The sequence below is a fragment of the Antrostomus carolinensis genome, unplaced genomic scaffold (assembly GCF_000700745.2).
Source record: "Antrostomus carolinensis isolate BGI_N321 unplaced genomic scaffold, ASM70074v2 scaffold4607, whole genome shotgun sequence".
NCBI classification, from domain to species: domain Eukaryota; kingdom Metazoa; phylum Chordata; class Aves; order Caprimulgiformes; family Caprimulgidae; genus Antrostomus; species Antrostomus carolinensis.
In genome coordinates this window covers 22,905-42,013 of record NW_010329342.1, presented here as the reverse complement: position 1 = coordinate 42,013, position 19,109 = coordinate 22,905, and the positions used below count along the sequence as shown (strand labels likewise).

Genomic DNA, 19,109 nt, shown 5'->3' with positions numbered 1-19,109 from the left:
GTTTTCGTGGGAGAGCTGGTCTGGGAGCGGTGTGACGAGCCAGGGCTTTGGCAGGCGGAGCGCCGTTAATCTCGGGGTGCCCGGTGCCTGTGTTGGCTCCTGCGCCTGCCTGCATCATCGCCCACGGAACTGAGGTTAATGTCTTCAGTGCTGCAAGACATAATTTGAATTTATGAGTGAAGAGAAGCTTAAACTGTTGTCCTGACCTTTTAAAAAAATAAATTAAATTTGATTTGATTTTTTAGCTTTCTAGAATATTTTTGTAGAATTACAGAAATTGTCCTGTCTTTTGTTTATATGCTGTGACATGTGTAAGGCTTGTGTGAGATACCATCCAAGTATTACCCATCACAGTGCTCTGCATCTCATATTACCTAAAGAACTTTTAATACTAGAACAGTAGATTTAAAAAAAAAAACAAACTTAAATTGCTTATTCTAAGTAAGAAAAAAATTATGTAAATTAAAACCTATCTTCAACAGCTTTCAAAACCCAAACCACTACAATTAAACACTTACTTTGCTTTACACAATGTATTTTTAAGCTTTGTGATTACTCTTTCTTAATTAATTTGCATTGTATTTTTGATTTTGAATATTTTTTTGTATTTGTATTGTAACAAGTGCCTTGTTAAACTGGATGTGAGCTTAAGGGGGAACTCTTTGCTTTGTTAGGCTGAAAAGTAAAGTTTTTAAACAGCAGCTTATAAAGCCTCAATAAATGCTTGAGTTTTGAATGCTGTCAGAGATAGGTTTTAATTTGCATCGTTTTTTTCTTACTTAGAAAACAATGAAGAGATCTGCAGACATAATAGAGACCTAACGTATGAAAATGCTAAAGTAGCCAGAAATAAAACTGCACAGGGCAGGCTCAATATGCAGAAGTATGATAAGGCATGCAAACATAGAAACTGTTCATGCTGTAAAATACTACTTCAGTACACGGTCTGATTCTTCTTTCTTTTTCATGCAAAATAATGTCTTACGCTCCAGACATCGCAAGCAGAACTGCGTGCATGGTAATGGAGCATGTATTTTAGGAAAGGCTGTCAGGATCTGGCTGTAAGCTAGATTTCCAGTGACTTTGAATTCAAATATGTTGACTTTAATCATATTCAACATTTATGATCTCTTTCAAATCAACTGTGCATGTTAAAATTACTTCTTTTAAAATACCAAATTATATTAAATAGAGTAAAATACAGAAAAAAGAGTGATTGGTAGGATATAATTCCCACTCCCCCCTTTTTAAAAAGCAAAAACAAAACCAAAAAACAAACCTCACTCGTTGTGCTGTTTCTCTGTCTTTGACTGAAGTTTCTGTTTATGTCCTGGTTGACTAAATCATTAAACACTTACCTTGCTTTACACAATGTATTTTTAAGCTTTGTGATTACTCTTTCTTAATTTGATTTGTATTGTATTTTTGATTTTGAATATTTTTTTATATTTGATTTGTATTTTAACAAGTGCCTTGTTAAATAAGGTGTGAGCTTAAGGTAAGCATATCTTTAAGGTCAAAACAGTCTTCCAGCTAAATATGTGATGCTTCTAAGCTGGCAGTCAGGTTACCTCTGTCTGCAGGCCTTTTAGACCTTCTGGTTAAAGGGTTTTTGTGGCCTGCCAAATGAGCGTTCATTCAGAGACTTTAATTTAAACTAGCACTTAGAGATTTCATAGTGTTAGTGGAAAAGTGTGGTGCCCATAAGTGGGGGGTTGTTAACTCTGTAGACCCTCTGCAGATTTGCTTTTACAGTGTAGGTAACCTAGCAGGTTTTGCTGTAAGAAACTGAGAATGCTCCTTAGTCTGCAAACGGTTGTAGTCACAGTAATTTAAAGGATAAAGCCAATAATAAATGAGGTCTGTGCCCTCTTCAGTAAGTAGAGCTATTTGCAAAATAAAATAAGAGAACAAGGCCTTAGTACGTGAAGTGTTGGTAAGAATCATTAATAGGAAAATATTTTTCTATTACCTCTTTTGCTGCAGAAATTCCCACAATTGTTTTAATAGGCTGTTGATGGTAGTGGTGGTGGGAGCCCATGCAGAGGCAAATCTCAGTGGTCCATCCTGTGTGGCAGGGTGCTTGCTGGTGCTTTATTTGGCTGAGCTATAGGGTCAGCCTGTTTCAGGGGACAGAGGATGGAAAGGCTTTTGTGTTGTAGGCAAGATCTTGTAGGCTTTTTTGTGTTGAAGTTGGTTACAGCTATGGATGCACGATCAGGACTTCATATGTTACTAAAGAGGCAACCTGTTCTAGTAACTGCTCCTCAGAAGTAAGAAACAATGTAATTGTACTCAAAGCAGTGTCCTTGGTAGCAATGGAAGCTTCCCATGCTCCCTTTCACCCCAGTGCTTCACTGCACCAGGCTGCAAAAGGAATCAGGAACCTGATCTACTCTTTGGAGGAAACAGAAGTAACTAAAAAATCTGTGAGAAAAGTATCTGAGTTGTATCAGTTCCATAACCATTCCGTAGGCCAACTTCACAGAAATGGAGTATCTTAAGATGACACTGGTAAACAGGTTATTTGTGGTGTGGCTCTGAAGGTGATCAGAGATCTCTGTGGGCAAGACAGGGATCTCTGATTTGGTAGTAGTTTCTTTGTGCTGCTTCTCCAGGAAGTAACATACTGGGGAGTGTGGTGGTTTGACCCACAGTGGGACCGTGTGGTCCTGCATTCACTCCCCCCACTCAGTGAGGTGGGATGGGACACACAACAAAGGGGACACGGGATTAGGAATGGAGGACAGGGAGGGCTCACTCACCAGTTATGGTCACAGGCAAAACAGACTCAAACTTGGGGAAGAAAAGTCAGTTGAATTCATTGCCCTTTCATCCAAGTAATGCAATGAGATGTAACAACCACATCTTACAACACCTTCCCCCACCCCTCCCTTCTTCCTGGGCTCAAATCACTTTGCTCTCGATTTCTCTACCTTCCCCCCAGCAGCACAGGGGACAGGGAATGGGGGTTCAGTCAGTTCACCTCTGCTGCTCTTCCCAGCATGGAAGTCCAGGAACAAGATGTTCCAGAGCAGCTTCCCATGGAGTCACGGACCTCTTTGGGCTCAGCTCCCAGCTCTGGCACGGGGACATCCATGGGCTGCAGACTCACCCCCCACTCTGGGGGTCCACTCCAGCTCTGGCAGCGAGTGACTCTCAGGGTCCCAATTCCAGTCACACCTGCCCTCAGGCTCAACTTCTCTGCTCCAGAGTGGAGTCCTCCATGCTCTACACATGGGTCTCTGCTCCACTGTCAAACTTAACTTCCATGGGCTGCAGAACCTCCTTTGCCTTCTTCTACTCCATCAGGTGAACTGGGTGTCTCGAGGTCCTCTGTCTGCCTTCCTCCTCTTCAGCAACAAGCTCTCTCTCTGTCATTTGTTTAGGCCGATGGTTGTCTTTTGTTCAGGTCAATGGCCTCTCCTCCAGGTCCATCACACCTACTTCTTTTCAGGACAGTCCTGCCCCTCACAAATACGGATTCACAGAGGCGTTTCTCTAGTGCTCACTGGCCCAGCCTGGGTGGGGGGTCTCTGCCTTGGAGCCAGGGGAGCTTTTCCTTCTCACAAGGTGGCCCTTTCCCCGACTACCAACCCCCCGCAGAAACCCAACAGAGGAAGCAAGTGTCTCAAGTTCTGGACTCACTGGAATCCCCTGTGCTATGTAGGATTTTAGAGGGAGCTGGATTTAGCAGGTGATCATGGCTGGCAGTATAAGGCTTTTGTCAGGTTTCAGTTTCTCATGAGTTCAAGGCAGATACCATGAGTTTCTGTAACACATAGTTGCAAAAGTTTGATGAAAGCCCTTAACTGGCAGGAGCAAGATTTCCCTTCTCAGCTCCTATGATGTATGTTCTGTGCATGGGACTCTTGATGATTTTAGAAACATACTTCTGCTGGGTTTTTTCTTTGCCCAGGTTTGTTAGCAGATGTTGTAGTATTGTGTCGTTTGCAAGATATTTTGTTGGGAAAACCTTGTGAAATTTATTCATCCTGAAAAACAGAAATGAGCAACAATAGTAAAAATAGTGAGTAGTCAAGATTTAAGATCATTTGTGAAGATAATTTCCTGTGGCTTTTGTAAATTGGCAAATGTCCCTCGAGTTAATACAACAAGCAGTAGCACTTCAGATGGGGAAGGGTGAGTCATAGAATCATTGAGGTTGAAAGGGACTTTTGAGACCATATAGTCCAACCCTCCTGCTCAGGCATGATCTTTGGTATTCCTTCAGCCATGAAGTGCAACTCTTGGGTATTCTTTTGGCTATAAAAATAATTGTTTGATCTACTGAAATTCACATTGTATGGATAATTATCTTTACATATTGAATCAAGTAAAATGCAGAAAGAAACAGTAATAATTTCTGGAGTTAGCTGTGCCTTAATATACTTACATCACAGTTAAATTTGTTGAAGACAGTTGAGTTACTGTAGCTTATTTTCATGTTGCATTACAACAGTAGGAGGAAAGCATGTTTTAATTTGGGTCCTTGTTTTCTTGGTTAACAAGTTAATGTTCTTTCTGAAAGGACCAAATTTCTAAGGTCAAAGGTGACCACCGGAGTTCATTATAGTCAGACCCTGATATGCTAAAAGAATGATAAAGCTCCCATTTGTCCTGTTTGAAGGGTAAGCTTTTTGTCCTCCAAAAGAAGAGTAGACTCTTCAAAGTTGGTGGTGCAGGCAGGAATAGCCCTGAGTAAATAACATTTGAGCTGCTGGAGTGAAAAGAAACTAACTGGTCCTAACTTGGTATCCAGTAGCGTGTTAGAGGAGTGGGGATTTTTTATTTGTTCAAAGGTAATACAGCTTTGCAGTATGTTAGATAACACAGTACAGTGTTGTTTTATTCAATGGTCTGAGATTTAACAACTCGTGTTAGCTCTTTTGGATGATTTTGTTTTAATTAGTAAAACTGGTTTGTTGATTAGTGATAACATTTTGAAAAGCTTTTTTAATGAGAGGATTACATGAGTTGAAAGTGTTGTGTTGGTGTAGTGTTGTGGAATATTACTGTGGCGTAGATTACCTTCTCTGCTATCTTTGTTGTAAGATGAGATACATTAACAGTGAGTTTGAATAGTTTGCTTTAGACCATACAATTGAAGTAGTCTGTGCTGGATAATATTACAACTTAAGGAAAAGCTACTTATAAACATTGTGATTGTATAGTTTTATGTGTCATGTTTATTTCTTTAGAGATAATCTTTGAAACTGGGAGAAAAGCTCAATTTGCTGTACATAGTAACATGAATATTATATTTTGTGTGTATGTGTAAAAAGACATGATTTTTTTTTCTTTACCCTAGATATTGAAGCACAAATTCGAGAAATTCAAGGAAAAAAGCCTGCTCTTGATGAAGCACAAGGAGTAGGCCTTGATTCCACAGGATATTATGATCAAGAAATTTATGGTGGCAGTGACAGCAGGTTTGCTGGATATGTCACTTCTATTGCAGCAACGGAATTGGAAGATGTAAGTGATGTTATGTATTTGTTTGTTTAGGGCATGCATATACATGTATATTGGAATTAATTTTTGAGTAATTTTTAAGAACAGTTGCTGAAGTAAAAGCAGTTATTGTCATTGAAGCCATACTGAACTAAATACATCTTATCTGGGAAGCTCATGAGTTCTAAGTCTGGCTTGTACTTCATGAATTGTGCTTTGAAAGTCATGTAGCCCCACGCAGGAGGCAAAAAGTTGTGTCCTGGTGCTTAATCAGCCTTGACTCGAATGATTAACTTTGCTCTGTTGTTGCTGCCAAGATGAAAAATGATGGGGAAAAAAAACCCTAAAAACATAATAAAACTTGGTCCAACAAATAAGTTACTATTTTAAGATTTCTGGTTTTACTCTATTTCACTTTTCAGATCTGTTTTTGAGAATTTACATTTTCAGTGTATTATGTTCTCCTTGTAGAATTACAGAATAGAATAATAGAATAGTTTTGGTTGGAAAACACCTTTAAGATCAAGTCCAACCGAAAAACCTAACAATGCCAGTTCCACCACTAAACCATGTCCCTAAGTACATCATCTACACTCTTCTAAGTACCTCCAGGGATGGCGACTCAACCACTTCCCTGGGCAGCCCATTCCAGTGCTTGACAGCCCTTTGTGAATAAATTTTTCCTAATATTCAATCTAAACCTCCCCTGGCACAGCTTGAGGCTGTTTCCTCTTGTCCTCATCCTATTGCTTGTTATGTATCCTGCTTGTAAGATTACTTTATGTTAATTTCTGATGTAAGCATGTGACCACATTTTCAGTTGCAGAGTAGTCAGAAGCTACAGTTCTGACCATAAATACAAGGACAACTGTGTATTACACTGAGTGTATTATATTTTTAAGAGAAAGGAGGATTGTTATGTTCAGTTCAGTTCTAGTTGATACATTGTTTAGTGACATATCATTTGTAGACTTCTAAGAATTCTTTAATTAAAAATTACCATTACAGGGTCTCACTGAAATCAGTTCATAGTTTTATGAGCAGTTTTTCTTTTGAGTTGCTGTTAATTAATGCACAGAAACTGGCTGCTAATATGAGGAAATAAGTAGAAAAAGCATCTTAGGCATTAGGAGTATTTGTTGTTGCCATTGTGATTGAGAAGGTATAACTAAATCAACATTCTTATATTTCTGAATTTTTCACTGTTTCTGAAGCTTTTTTATAGGGTTATTTACTGAATTTTTGTTCGATATCTCACTGTCTTTTAAGACAAAATTGTTTGAATTTCTGTGCACCAATTTTCACGCGCCAGCTAGGGAACTATATCAGTAGTGCTGGTATGAAATACAAATGTTCTGTGTAACTAGTGTAGATAGCATACTCGATGAAATGTAGCATATTACAAATACTTGAGTCTTGTAGAGAAAGAAGTTATCTTTTTAGTGAGAGTGGATAGGTTTATCTGATTCAGCAGTTTGGGAGTAATAAAGCAAACTATATGAAAAAGCTTGCTAAAATGTGTAATTAACTATTGTAGTTGTCCATTTTCATCTTTTCTGTGACAACAGTATGTTAATTTGACATTATTTTATCTAAATAGAATATCAACATGACAAATTTGCCATGTCTTTTTACTGACAGGATGATGATGACTACCCTTCTACAAGTTTGCTTGGCCAGAAGAAGCCAGGGTACCATGCTCCAGTGGCATTGCTTAATGACATACCACAGTCTACTGAACAGGTACATCTTAATTTCAGGCATAACCAAATACTGTTGTAGGTATTAGGGTAAAGAAGTGTTAAAGTTTTTCCAGACCAGGTCTTGTCTTTTGGAAATAACAGGATGTATGTAAAGGACTATGGTATTTTCAGTTTGCTATAATCTTGTTACTGCTTTAGTTTAGAGCTCCACAGAGTGATTAAAATTGGCACTTCTGCATGTAAAGGCAATGTGGGCAGACATGCTACACTATTAAAAATATTTTTCTTGATTGGCTATATACTTCAAAAATGAAAATAACTGGAAGACTTAAGTCTTTTATCTTTCTATTTTTGTAAAGAAAATGTAATAACTTAGGTTTTATATTCCTGGAGTATTTGTGGAATTTGAAAACATATGAAGTAGTGTTAAGTCCCCCTGCAAAAAGAAGGAGAAAGGCTGACAGCATGACTTGCTGTGGTAACAAGTGAATAAACTTCTTAAAATAGCAAATTCTTGTCAGAAGTTATTCTATAAGAAATTCTGTGTTTAAAAAAAAATAAAATTCTGGTTACAGAAGTAAAATTTATATTAGCGTAGTGTTTTGACATTCCTACATAGTTGAGATTAAAATAAAGTAGGGCTTTTTAGTAATACTGAAAATAAATACAGGCTTACGGTCACCAGATGCTTTTCAAATTGTTCTTCTAACATATGTGTCTAACAAACTTTTTTTGTTTGTTTTTAGTATGATCCTTTTGCAGAACATCGTCCTCAAAAGATTGCAGATCGGGAAGATGAGTACAAAAAGCACAGGCGGATGATGATAATTTCCCCTGAGCGTCTTGATCCTTTTGCAGATGGTAATTTCTTTTGACTTTTCTATACCCTTTATGAAATTTCTTGTCTTTAATTGTCTTTAGCCCTTTGATTTCTGTTGGCATGCTTATAAACTTAGTTTTGTCTTAAACATCCCCTTTTTATAGAGATTTGGTTGAAAATCTAGATGCCGTATTCTTCATCTTTATAATACAAGTTTTCTTTCCAGGTAGAAGGACAAGAAAATAATGAGCCATTGCCATAGAAACACAAAGGGTTAAAGGTTTCTCTTTTCATTTTGTTTTGGGTTGTGCATTATACTTTGAACAACTTGTGTATTGAGTGCTCAGATTCTTTCAGTACCGTGAAAGTTTTCATTCCAAATCATAGATTTACAGGGCTACTGCTTTTGAAATGCTAGTTCTCAAAATAGAGCACCTAATTCTTACCATCCTATGTAAACTTAGGTGGTATAGCTAAAAGAAGCAAAAGCCTGTATAAGACTTTGATGCTCTTAATAGTTCAAGTCTGTTCTGATAATTTTAGAATTCAAGTCAGGAAAAGGGGTATAGTGGGTCTGACAGAAACTTTCTTAAGGTGAGTGAGTTTCACATGTGGAAATAAGGTGCCTGTTGGCTTAAAATCAGTAGCTATTTTGCAGGTTTTGCAAATTAGAATTTCAGCCTGCATGAGTTAATAGGGATATTAATTATTTTTCTTGCTTAATTGTAATTGATTTAAACATGTATTGTCAGAATTCACAGGCCCATACTAACTGTCCTTAATTTCTTTCCTACAGCAGTACTGCTATATGCCAGTCCTGTCTGCATTCTTAAGGGTGCAGTTCAACACATCCTGTGTAGATTATGGTGAAAAAGTATTCCAAAGGAAAGTCCTATCAAAGCTAGTGTCAGAATGACACAGCCAATTGGGCAATGATCTTCAGCATAGAAATGTTTAAGAAGTTTATTTTTTTTTCCCTAAATTATAGTGCTATGTCATTTGTATAGCACATCTGCACATTTTTCTTAAAGAAAAGTGTTTTTCTTGACAAGTCTCATTTTTATAAAGTTGGGCTTCTTGTAAAGTGTTTAAAAGTTTAATTAACTCAAGATACACAGCATAAAACAACACATATGGTATACAAAACCCATTACCTGTGAGTATCATTGTGGTGGTATATGTACTGTATTGCATCCAGCTCCCAATCACAGTTGTACCTTGAGAAGAGGGGGAAAGTGTCATCAAACAGTTTTTTGGGGGTTTTTTGTTTTGTTTGTTTTTTTTAATGAAGCCCTTTTACAATATGACACTAGAAGAACTGGGAGATGTGTCCAGATTTGTCAAACTTATAATGGGTCTTTATGATAAAACATTTTAAACATTACTTAGGTATGCAATAGTTAGTTACAGTCAGATAACAACTAGGATTTAACAGCTTACACAAGGTAATGTTTTGAATATAAATATCTTTCCAAAGTGTTACTAATGGTAAAGAGATAATTTTCTAGGCTTCTATTCTGCTGCTTGAAGTCAGAACTGCTGATGGAGACAAAGGCACGAAAGTGTACGTATTCCGGATTAGCAACCCAGGAACCCATCACTTCTGAAGACTCTTAACTGTGTTGTCATTTTATCATTTATATCGGCTTTAAAATATTTGTTTGAAACTGCAGTAGTTACGTTTGTGTTCAAACAGGTTAAATTGATCAGCAAACTGAATAAACGTAAGATACATGTAACTTTAAAAATTTTCAATCAAAAAGTAAAATTAAAAGATCATGGAATAATATAATATTAGAGCAGGACAATAGAAAAAGTCACTAGTTTCTGCTTATCCTATACTCATTGTGCTCCATTCCTGTTGCTGTTCTCTTCCACAGGAGGGAAGACACCAGATCCTAAAATGAATGCCAGAACATACATGGATGTTATGCGTGAACAGCATTTAACAAAAGAAGAGGTGTGTACGCATTCCACTTGAACTTAGTTTCATTTTGCAGCCTTGGAAAGCACCTTAAGAAAGTGGGAACGTAAATTCTGCTGACTTTGTGAATTTAACAATATCATCTCAGAATTTTAAATAAGAATTTCAGAGCTTTTATGTGTCGTGGGTTATAACTCATATGAACACATTTTCTAACTCATCCACCTTTAATTTACTGAAGTGGAACTTGTTTCAAACAGATGTGTAATGGTTTTAAGGTATATGGGTAGGTGACAGAAACCGATAGTACTCAGAATTCTCCATGCATTTGTGTTTGTTGTAGTAGTGGCTTTTATAAGAAATCAATTTTAAAACAACCCCTCCAAACACGTAGCTGCTCTGTCAGTGTAGAAGAATTTGAAAAGAATGAATTTGAAATTAAAACAGTAGCTAATTGCATGTTATTTGAGGAAAACCTCAAAAAATAGCATAAAAAGATATGATATAGATGAAAAATCTCTTTTAAAGCTATAAGCTGAAGAGGCTTTCTTAAGAAATCCATTTCTTATGTTTGTGTTTTTGTGCCCTTGAATAGAGGGAAATTAGGCAACAACTAGCTGAAAAAGCTAAAGCTGGAGAGCTTAAAGTCGTCAATGGAGCCGCGTCTCAGCCACCTTCAAAACGCAAACGGCGTTGGGATCAGACAGCTGATCAGACTCCTGGTGCTACACCCAAAAAATTATCCAGTTGGGATCAAGCAGAGGTAATAATCCTAGTGTTCATCAGCTTATCTACAGAAGACATTATTAATACTAATCCTCTTGAATTTCAGAAGTTAATTACTAAAAAAGAGTAACCAGAAGTCTTTTACTGTGTAGTATGAGAGATGTTAATACCCCTGATTTTTGTCTTGTGTAGACTCCTGGACATACACCATCTCTGCGATGGGATGAAACTCCAGGCCGTGCAAAGGGTAGTGAAACTCCTGGTGCCACCCCAGGCTCAAAAATATGGGATCCGACTCCCAGTCATACACCAGCAGGAGCTGCAACGCCTGGGCGAGACACGCCTGGTCATGCAACACCGGGCCATGGCGGTGCCACTTCCAGTGCACGTAAAAATCGATGGGATGAAACGCCTAAAACAGAAAGAGGTATTTATAATGAAATGGAAAGTGCATAGTGAGTTTCGAATGGTTAATTGTATAGGATTTTTTCACCTTAGGTAAACAGTTGAATCGGAAGTCAGGCAAGAAGTAATTATATTCTGACATCTAGTGGTTGGTATGAAGTGATGTTTTTGGCCGAGTTTGTAGCATTGAGTTCTGCCTGTTAGCTTCACTCACATCTGTGAAAGCACCTCTGCTCAAATCTTGAATCGAAGTTTTGTGCTATATCTAGTGACTGCTGCAGGTTGGGATTTTAATGTGTAAAGGAGCTCACGTTGAACTGGTTTTCACGATAGGTTTGTGTGTGTTGTTTTTGAACTGTTTAATTTTTTTGAAGAGGTTAGCATTAAAACAAACTTTGGAAGCATTTTCTTACCTGTCTGATTTAGGCTCATGTATCAGAGAACAGTGAAACACAATTGTTTCTTAATGCTTTTATCAAGGGAGTACGTGGAGTACTTTGTACAATTTCTAGAATACCTGATTTCTTTTGTGTTTTTCAGAATTTTACCTGCTTATGCTAAGATTTTTTTTTCAGGAAGATAATGAAGTTCTCTGTTGGATGGGGATTTTTTTAGTGTAATGCCTGTGTCTTTTCAGTATGCGCCAAAGTAGTCTTTACTTTTTGTCTAGTGTATTTGTTTATTTGATGCTCTTTGATTTGTGTAGATGTGAGGATGAGATGTTGAAAATGAGTTTGGATATTGATTCTGTAGTTGGAGTATACACTGTTTAGTTTTCTGCAAAAATCGTTTTGTTTTTCCTTAGATACTCCGGGACATGGCAGTGGATGGGCTGAGACGCCTCGTACGGATAGAGGTGGTGACTCCATTGGTGAGACACCAACCCCAGGAGCAAGTAAAAGAAAGTCACGATGGGATGAAACACCTGCTAGCCAGATGGGTGGCAGCACTCCTGTTCTGACACCTGGCAAAACACCCATTGGTACACCAGCTATGAACATGGCAACTCCTACGCCAGGTAAACCCAGTCCATTCTCTTAAGACTTCGCTTTCTTGTGTGAAAAGGAAGCATTTACCTTTATGCAGCTATGAACATGGCAACTCCTACGCCAGGTAAGCCCAGTCCATTCTCTTAAGACTTCACTTTCTTGTGTGAAAAGGAAGCATTTACCTTTATGTTGTATTTTGAAATAGACTTCTGCTCAACATGTTCTCCTGCTTGTATGAAAACAGCCAGTATATGCTCAGTTTACCATTTTTAATGCCCACAGCAACTTAGTTCTGGAGGGGGATCAAGACTAAGGTTATATGTCTGTTCCTGTTCAATTTAGATGGTAAAAAAAAATGATAAAAAGCTCTCTAAATGTTCAATATGTTACTGGCTACAGATTTCAAGCGCTATGGAAGCTTTGGCTCAAGAGAGCAGGGGGATCAAGACTAAGGTTATATGTCTGTTGCTGTTCAATTTAGATGGTAAAAAAATGATAAAAGGCTCTCTAAATGTTCAATATGTTACTAGCTACAGATTTCAAGTGCTGTGGACGCTTTGGCTCAAGAGAGCACTTAAAGGTTAAGTAAATAAGTCATCTCCTGTATACAGAATATTTAAAAAAATATATATTTTTTAAATTTAATATAGGTCATATCATGAGCATGACTCCTGAACAGCTGCAGGCTTGGCGTTGGGAAAGGGAAATTGATGAGAGAAACAGACCACTTTCTGATGAAGAATTGGATGCTATGTTTCCAGAAGGATATAAGGTAATTAATCTGATTTAAAATACAGCAGAACACAGTGGGGTATTTTTCTGACAGAGAATAGTGATTGATTTTTTTTTTTTAACCAAGTTGTCCCAGAAGTAGTGTTTCACATTCATTAAGTATTGATTATTGATTCTAGATGTTTGTTCGATTCTGTTACTGATCTATTATAAATCAGTTGAAAGGGAGAACTAAAGGTGATCTCAAAGACCAGTTGTTCTGCTTCTCAATGTTGGGTATGCCTGTCAAGGCCAGAAATGAGCTCTGAACAAACTGATAAAAATACAAAGTCCAGATGTAGAAAAACATAAAATAGAGGCACAAATTCTTAAGTCAGCAAGTACACTGTGTGGATACACATATCAAAGTGCTTCTTAATACTTTGTAAAGAGACTTCAAATTTTATTACCCAAACTCTCAGCAGTGGAAGTGAGCTTTCTGCTGAAATATCGTCAGTGATACAAACCGTCATGGTGAATTTGTTCGTATTGCTGTGAACATGGGATCTGGTATGTGCATTAACACTCGCACAAATCTCCAGGCAAATAAAATGGAAGATATAAGTTTAGTAGTGTTTTGTATTTTGTGCCTTCCTCTTTTTATATCTGTTGTAATAAGATACATTTTTGTTCTTTCTTATGTAGGTTCTTCCCCCACCAGCTGGTTACGTACCTATTCGCACTCCAGCTCGTAAGCTGACAGCAACTCCAACGCCTTTGGGTGGTATGACTGGGTTCCACATGCAGACAGAAGACCGTACTATGAAGAGTGTTAATGACCAGCCATCGGGCAATCTTCCATTCCTAAAACCAGATGATATCCAGTACTTTGATAAGCTGCTGGTAAATGAGGTTTCACTCACGCTGATTAAAGTTTCCTGATTTCTTCTGAATATGTAACAATGCTTATTTATTTGTCTGTAATTATTTGTAGGTTGATGTTGATGAATCAACTCTGAGTCCCGAAGAACAGAAGGAGAGAAAAATAATGAAATTACTTCTGAAAATAAAGAATGGCACACCTCCCATGAGAAAGGTAATATGAATTGTCAGATACATTTGTGTAATTTCATTTTTCAAAATTCTGCATTTGTTTTCAGGTTTAGTTTCAAGTGTCTGTGGAATTCTCTTTAAGATAATCTCCTAAATTTTTATAATTGTTTAGTGCTTTCTTCCTTTTCTGTATCTGTGTGGCTTTTTGTCATTCAGAATAATTTAGTATTGCTGCTCTTTGTACAGCAGTATCAGTCACTAAATAGTATGTGGCTTATGTGTGTGTGTGTGTATATATATATATATATTTTTTTTTTTTTTTTACAATTATGAGAAACTAGATTTATAGAGCTTTTTTCCTTACAGGGTTTCATAATTTTCTGGATTTTGCTTCTTACAAATGTAGCTCTTAGTTAAGTTTCAGCCTTACCCATTATGCAGTCTTTTCTGCAGTTTTGCTTTGAATTGACCATAGCACGAAGCTGCCTAGAGACAAGTGTGTGCTGTGTAAGCTACTTTTCAGATGGAACCATTTTTAATACTAGACCAGAAGCAAGCTTTTCTTGAAAATTAAAAATCTGGGAGCTGACATCAGGGGTTTTCTCATCACATGATCATTTTTAAACAGATTGGCATAAAATTATTTGCAGTAGAGTTTTGCAGTGGTAGGAGCAAGTACTTTGAAGCCTGGGGTTACCGTGAATTATATTTAAACTTGGTTAATATCTACCTGTTTTGTGATTGTTCAGTATTGTTTTCTTAGTTTAACTAATAATCTGTTTTGTTTAGGCTGCGTTGCGACAAATTACTGATAAAGCTCGAGAATTTGGAGCAGGGCCGTTGTTTAATCAGATTCTGCCTCTGCTGATGTCACCAACACTTGAAGATCAGGAGCGTCACTTGCTTGTCAAAGTCATTGACAGAATTCTTTACAAACTGGATGACCTGGTCCGACCGTATGTACACAAGGTCTGTTGCAGTTTGCTGTTTCATCTTTGTGCTTTTTCTGATCATTGCTGGGAGAAGTCTGTGTTTTATTTTTTTTTGAGGATGATACCATGGGTTTTTTTAACATAATTTGCTTTCACACTATCTTCTTAAGCCAAACTTTAAGTTCCTGTAGTGTGATCAAAGTGTGGGCTTATTAGTATTAAGGCATGATGTAAATGTGATATATGCACACTTAGGGGTGGGAAGGGGATCTTATCCGATCTAGGTAGGCCAGATCCAGGACCTGGACAGGTCCTTTAGAGACAAAGAGCTGTAAAAAGAGTGTAATAGATTTAAATTTTTCTGGTCGTTGTAAAGCTTTTAGCTTGGATCCATGGAATCATCTCTGTTTGATACTTCTCTAGTAGGGCCAGAAATACTACTAAATACTAAATACTATTTTTTTTATCCTTTTCAGATCCTTGTCGTCATTGAACCACTGCTGATTGATGAAGACTATTATGCTAGAGTGGAAGGCAGAGAAATTATTTCAAACTTGGCTAAGGTAAAGTTCCAGCCTTCATTAAGGCAGTGAGTTAGCTTACGTATAGCTGTGTTTTTATAGGCATGGCAGAAGAATTAACTATGCTGTTCATAAATCTAATTGGTATGTTTTGTGTGTTTTTCCTTCAGGCTGCTGGTTTGGCAACAATGATCTCCACAATGCGACCTGATATTGATAATATGGATGAATATGTTCGAAATACAACAGCTCGAGCCTTTGCTGTCGTTGCTTCCGCTTTGGGCATTCCTTCTCTGTTACCCTTCTTGAAAGCTGTCTGTAAAAGCAAAAAATCCTGGCAGGCTCGGCATACTGGCATCAAGATTGTACAGCAGATTGCTATTCTTATGGGTTGTGCCATCTTACCTCATCTCAGGAGCTTGGTTGAAATTATTGAACATGGTAAGTTCTGCTTTCCCAGGGAAAGATTTTTTAATTCACTTTATATTTGGAAAATTTTCCGTATCCAGTGAGGCACAGTGATAGTGAGGTACTTGTTTTGTGTGTTCTTTTGACACTGAGAAGCAGTTCAGCTGACTCCGAAAGAGGAATAATGGTTCTGTTTTCCTGAGAATAAATTAATCCTTTTTATACTGCCCCTCTGTTTTTGCTATTTTGAACTGAAGTCACGAGAAGTTGGTACTAAATGCTCTTCTCTTGCAGGTCTGGTGGATGAGCAGCAGAAAGTTCGCACCATCAGTGCTTTGGCTATTGCTGCTTTGGCTGAGGCAGCTACGCCCTATGGTATTGAGTCATTTGATTCTGTTCTGAAGCCTTTATGGAAGGGTATACGTCAACACAGAGGAAAGGTATATCTAAAATACTTTATTTAGTTTGCACTGAAATGGATGTATGTATTCTGTAACTCATTATAATGAGACCTATTTCTGCATTTGAATAGGGTTTGGCTGCCTTTTTGAAGGCTATTGGCTACCTGATTCCACTCATGGATGCTGAGTATGCAAACTATTATACCAGAGAAGTCATGCTAATCCTTATCAGAGAGTTCCAGTCTCCTGATGAAGAGATGAAAAAAATTGTGTTGAAGGTATGTCAGAATGAATGATTAGTTAGCATCAATATTGAATACATATGTTTTTCCTTTTCTTAAAAAGACAAAAACACCCAAACCAAAACAAAAAAAACCTCACCCCAATCCCTACACAGAATTAAAATGTTGGGATTTTTATTTCCTGTCAGGTGGTAAAGCAGTGTTGTGGTACAGATGGTGTTGAAGCAAACTACATTAAAACAGAAATCTTGCCACCTTTTTTCAAACACTTCTGGCAGCACAGAATGGCATTGGACAGAAGAAATTACAGACAGGTATTTTGGTTTTTTAATTGGAAAATTGTTTGCAGTAGAACAAAATTCCCATTAGAATGTTTGTTCAAGCTCAATGCTTAATTTTGTTTTGTATGTCCTGAAACTGAATTTTGTTTGGAATAGCGATTTAGAAATTGCATAGTTAGCAGATTCATGGGTTTTTAGGAGGCTATTAAGATATTTTACATCTGTAGTGTGAGTCTACATCAGTTGTAAGGTGTAGTTCACCCCATTTGTGTTGTTTAAAGTATTGGATAATTTCTAAAGGTAAAACCACTTGTTTGTAGTGCACTTAACATACATGATACTGTTTCTCCTTTTTATATGAGGGAAATTTATTTTCAAGATGTAGAAAGTAAATTTTAACAATATTTGCTTACTTAACGCTTGTATATTTCAGTTGGTTGATACAACTGTGGAGCTGGCAAATAAAGTTGGAGCAGCAGAAATTATTTCTAGAATTGTGGATGATCTGAAAGATGAGGCTGAGCAGTACAGAAAAATGGTCATGGAAACAATTGAGAAGATAATGGGAAATCTGGGGGCAGCAGACATTGATCATAAGCTGGAAGAACAACTTATTGATGGTATCTTGTACGCCTTTCAGGAACAGACCACAGAGGTATGGCCAGGGGTATTTAGTATTTGGTTCACTTCAATTGTAAGCTAGCTCGCTGCTAGTTATGCAGAAGTGTATGCTTCTAAGTTAGATTTATAGAATTTTTCTTTACATGTTGGTGCTCTAATCAGTGAAATCCAGAAACAAGTTCTGGAGTGTTGGCATTTTAATAGCCATTTTAGATTATGCAAAGTTTAATGAAAATGTAGTGTTGCTGTTGGTCTGATTTTCCTTTGTTGTTTTTACACTCAGGATTCTGTGATGCTGAATGGTTTTGGCACAGTGGTTAATGCTCTAGGCAAGAGAGTTAAACCCTACTTGCCACAAATCTGTGGTACAGTTTTGTGGCGTTTGAACAACAAATCAGCTAAAGTTAGGCAGCAGGCTGCTGACCTGATCTCTCGTACTGCAGTTGTCATGAAGACTTGTCAAGAGGTATCGTATTGACTTCTCCTACCAAATTTGCTGTAGTATGTCATTGTAGTGAGAGGGGAAAAACATTACTCTAAACCTTTTTATTTGTTTGTAGGAAAAACTGATGGGACACTTGGGTGTTGTCTTGTATGAGTACCTGGGTGAAGAATATCCTGAAGTACTGGGCAGCATACTTGGAGCACTTAAGGCTATTGTGAATGTTATAGGTATGTTTGTGTATTGATTACGTGCCTATTCAAGAGCAAAATGAAAAGGTATTATAAAACTAAATATACCTCTTTGAATTCAATAGGTATGCACAAGATGACGCCACCAATCAAAGATCTGCTGCCACGTCTTACACCTATTTTGAAGAACAGACATGAGAAAGTACAGGAAAATTGTATTGATCTTGTTGGGCGCATAGCAGACCGGTAAGCTGACAATGATAAAATATTTGACCCTCTATATGGGCAATTACTGTAGCAAAAGCTACGGTATCCTGTCTCAGGTTTGGCATCTGGGTATGTATTACTGTATCTCTTCGTATTTCTTAAGTTGTGCGTAAAGCTTAAGATGAGATACTTAGCAGACAATCTGTTGAAGGTATTGTAATTATATTATTTTGCAAACACTTTGTAAGAACTATGTTGTCTTTTTTGCAAATTTAGAATGTATACATTATAATAAATTTTGAGTACACTGTTAACCAGTAGAGATCTAATGTTAACAGATACATAATTAAAGAAATAGCTTAAGCAGTAGCCCTCTGTTGATAGCAAATTAATAGGTGCTGCAATTAGTGTGGTTTTATTTTAAAACTTCTAACATCACTGAAGAGGTGACTCACTTTATTCTCTTTCAGAGGTGCAGAATATGTTTCTGCAAGAGAATGGATGAGAATCTGCTTTGAACTGCTTGAATTACTAAAAGCTCACAAGAAAGCTATCCGGAGAGCCACAGTGAACACTTTTGGTTATATTGCGAAAGCTATTGGGTGAGTTGGCTTAATGCTTATTCCCTTCTGTGCAGTTATGTAATGTAGTGATGATTTTGAGTTTTCTGGTGAGAAATATTCAAACTTCTCTACATTTAACATGTTAAATGTGTAGACTTGATGTTACTCATTTTGTAGAAGGCGAATAGAGTCATCTGTTCTTCATTAACATAGGGTGCTGCAATTTTGAACTAAATTTGTAGGCTAGCAAGGTTAGAGTCTGATTTGGTAGTAAGAGTTGTTGCTCTCATTAATTTTTTTATACTGTGATAGGCATTCAGACCCTCTGTATTCTTTCATAAACTCACCTATAAATATTCAATCTCTCTTCTCTTATTTTTCCCCAAATCACTACTTCTATTGATTTGCAGAGTATTTTTTGCCACTAAGGTGGTACTGGAAGTCAACACACTGTGGAATGAAGCACAATTACCATCTTTATGCATATTCTTAAATAAGTGACCGATTACTAAATT

At 37.3% G+C, this 19,109-nt stretch overlaps 1 protein-coding gene across 1 annotated transcript in view; it reads left to right on the top strand.

Annotated features, from left to right (window-relative positions):
• Positions 1-5,311: 5,311 nt before the first annotated feature.
• The window catches only part of SF3B1 (splicing factor 3b subunit 1), a gene marked incomplete at its 5' end in the record, with an annotated part of 17,093 nt that continues 3,295 nt past the window's right edge, over positions 5,312-19,109 (top strand). The window contains 21 exons of the mRNA XM_010172513.1: positions 5,312-5,478; positions 7,096-7,197; positions 7,904-8,018; positions 9,858-9,937; positions 10,497-10,664; positions 10,820-11,054; positions 11,838-12,050; positions 12,672-12,793; positions 13,438-13,635; positions 13,727-13,828; positions 14,575-14,754; positions 15,194-15,280; positions 15,409-15,679; positions 15,941-16,086; positions 16,179-16,325; positions 16,478-16,603; positions 17,004-17,225; positions 17,475-17,657; positions 17,752-17,863; positions 17,950-18,070; positions 18,502-18,633. Coding sequence (XP_010170815.1) covers positions 5,312-5,478; positions 7,096-7,197; positions 7,904-8,018; positions 9,858-9,937; positions 10,497-10,664; positions 10,820-11,054; positions 11,838-12,050; positions 12,672-12,793; positions 13,438-13,635; positions 13,727-13,828; positions 14,575-14,754; positions 15,194-15,280; positions 15,409-15,679; positions 15,941-16,086; positions 16,179-16,325; positions 16,478-16,603; positions 17,004-17,225; positions 17,475-17,657; positions 17,752-17,863; positions 17,950-18,070; positions 18,502-18,633 — 3,229 coding nt within the window. The remainder of the gene's footprint in view (positions 5,479-7,095; positions 7,198-7,903; positions 8,019-9,857; positions 9,938-10,496; positions 10,665-10,819; positions 11,055-11,837; positions 12,051-12,671; positions 12,794-13,437; positions 13,636-13,726; positions 13,829-14,574; positions 14,755-15,193; positions 15,281-15,408; positions 15,680-15,940; positions 16,087-16,178; positions 16,326-16,477; positions 16,604-17,003; positions 17,226-17,474; positions 17,658-17,751; positions 17,864-17,949; positions 18,071-18,501; positions 18,634-19,109) is intronic.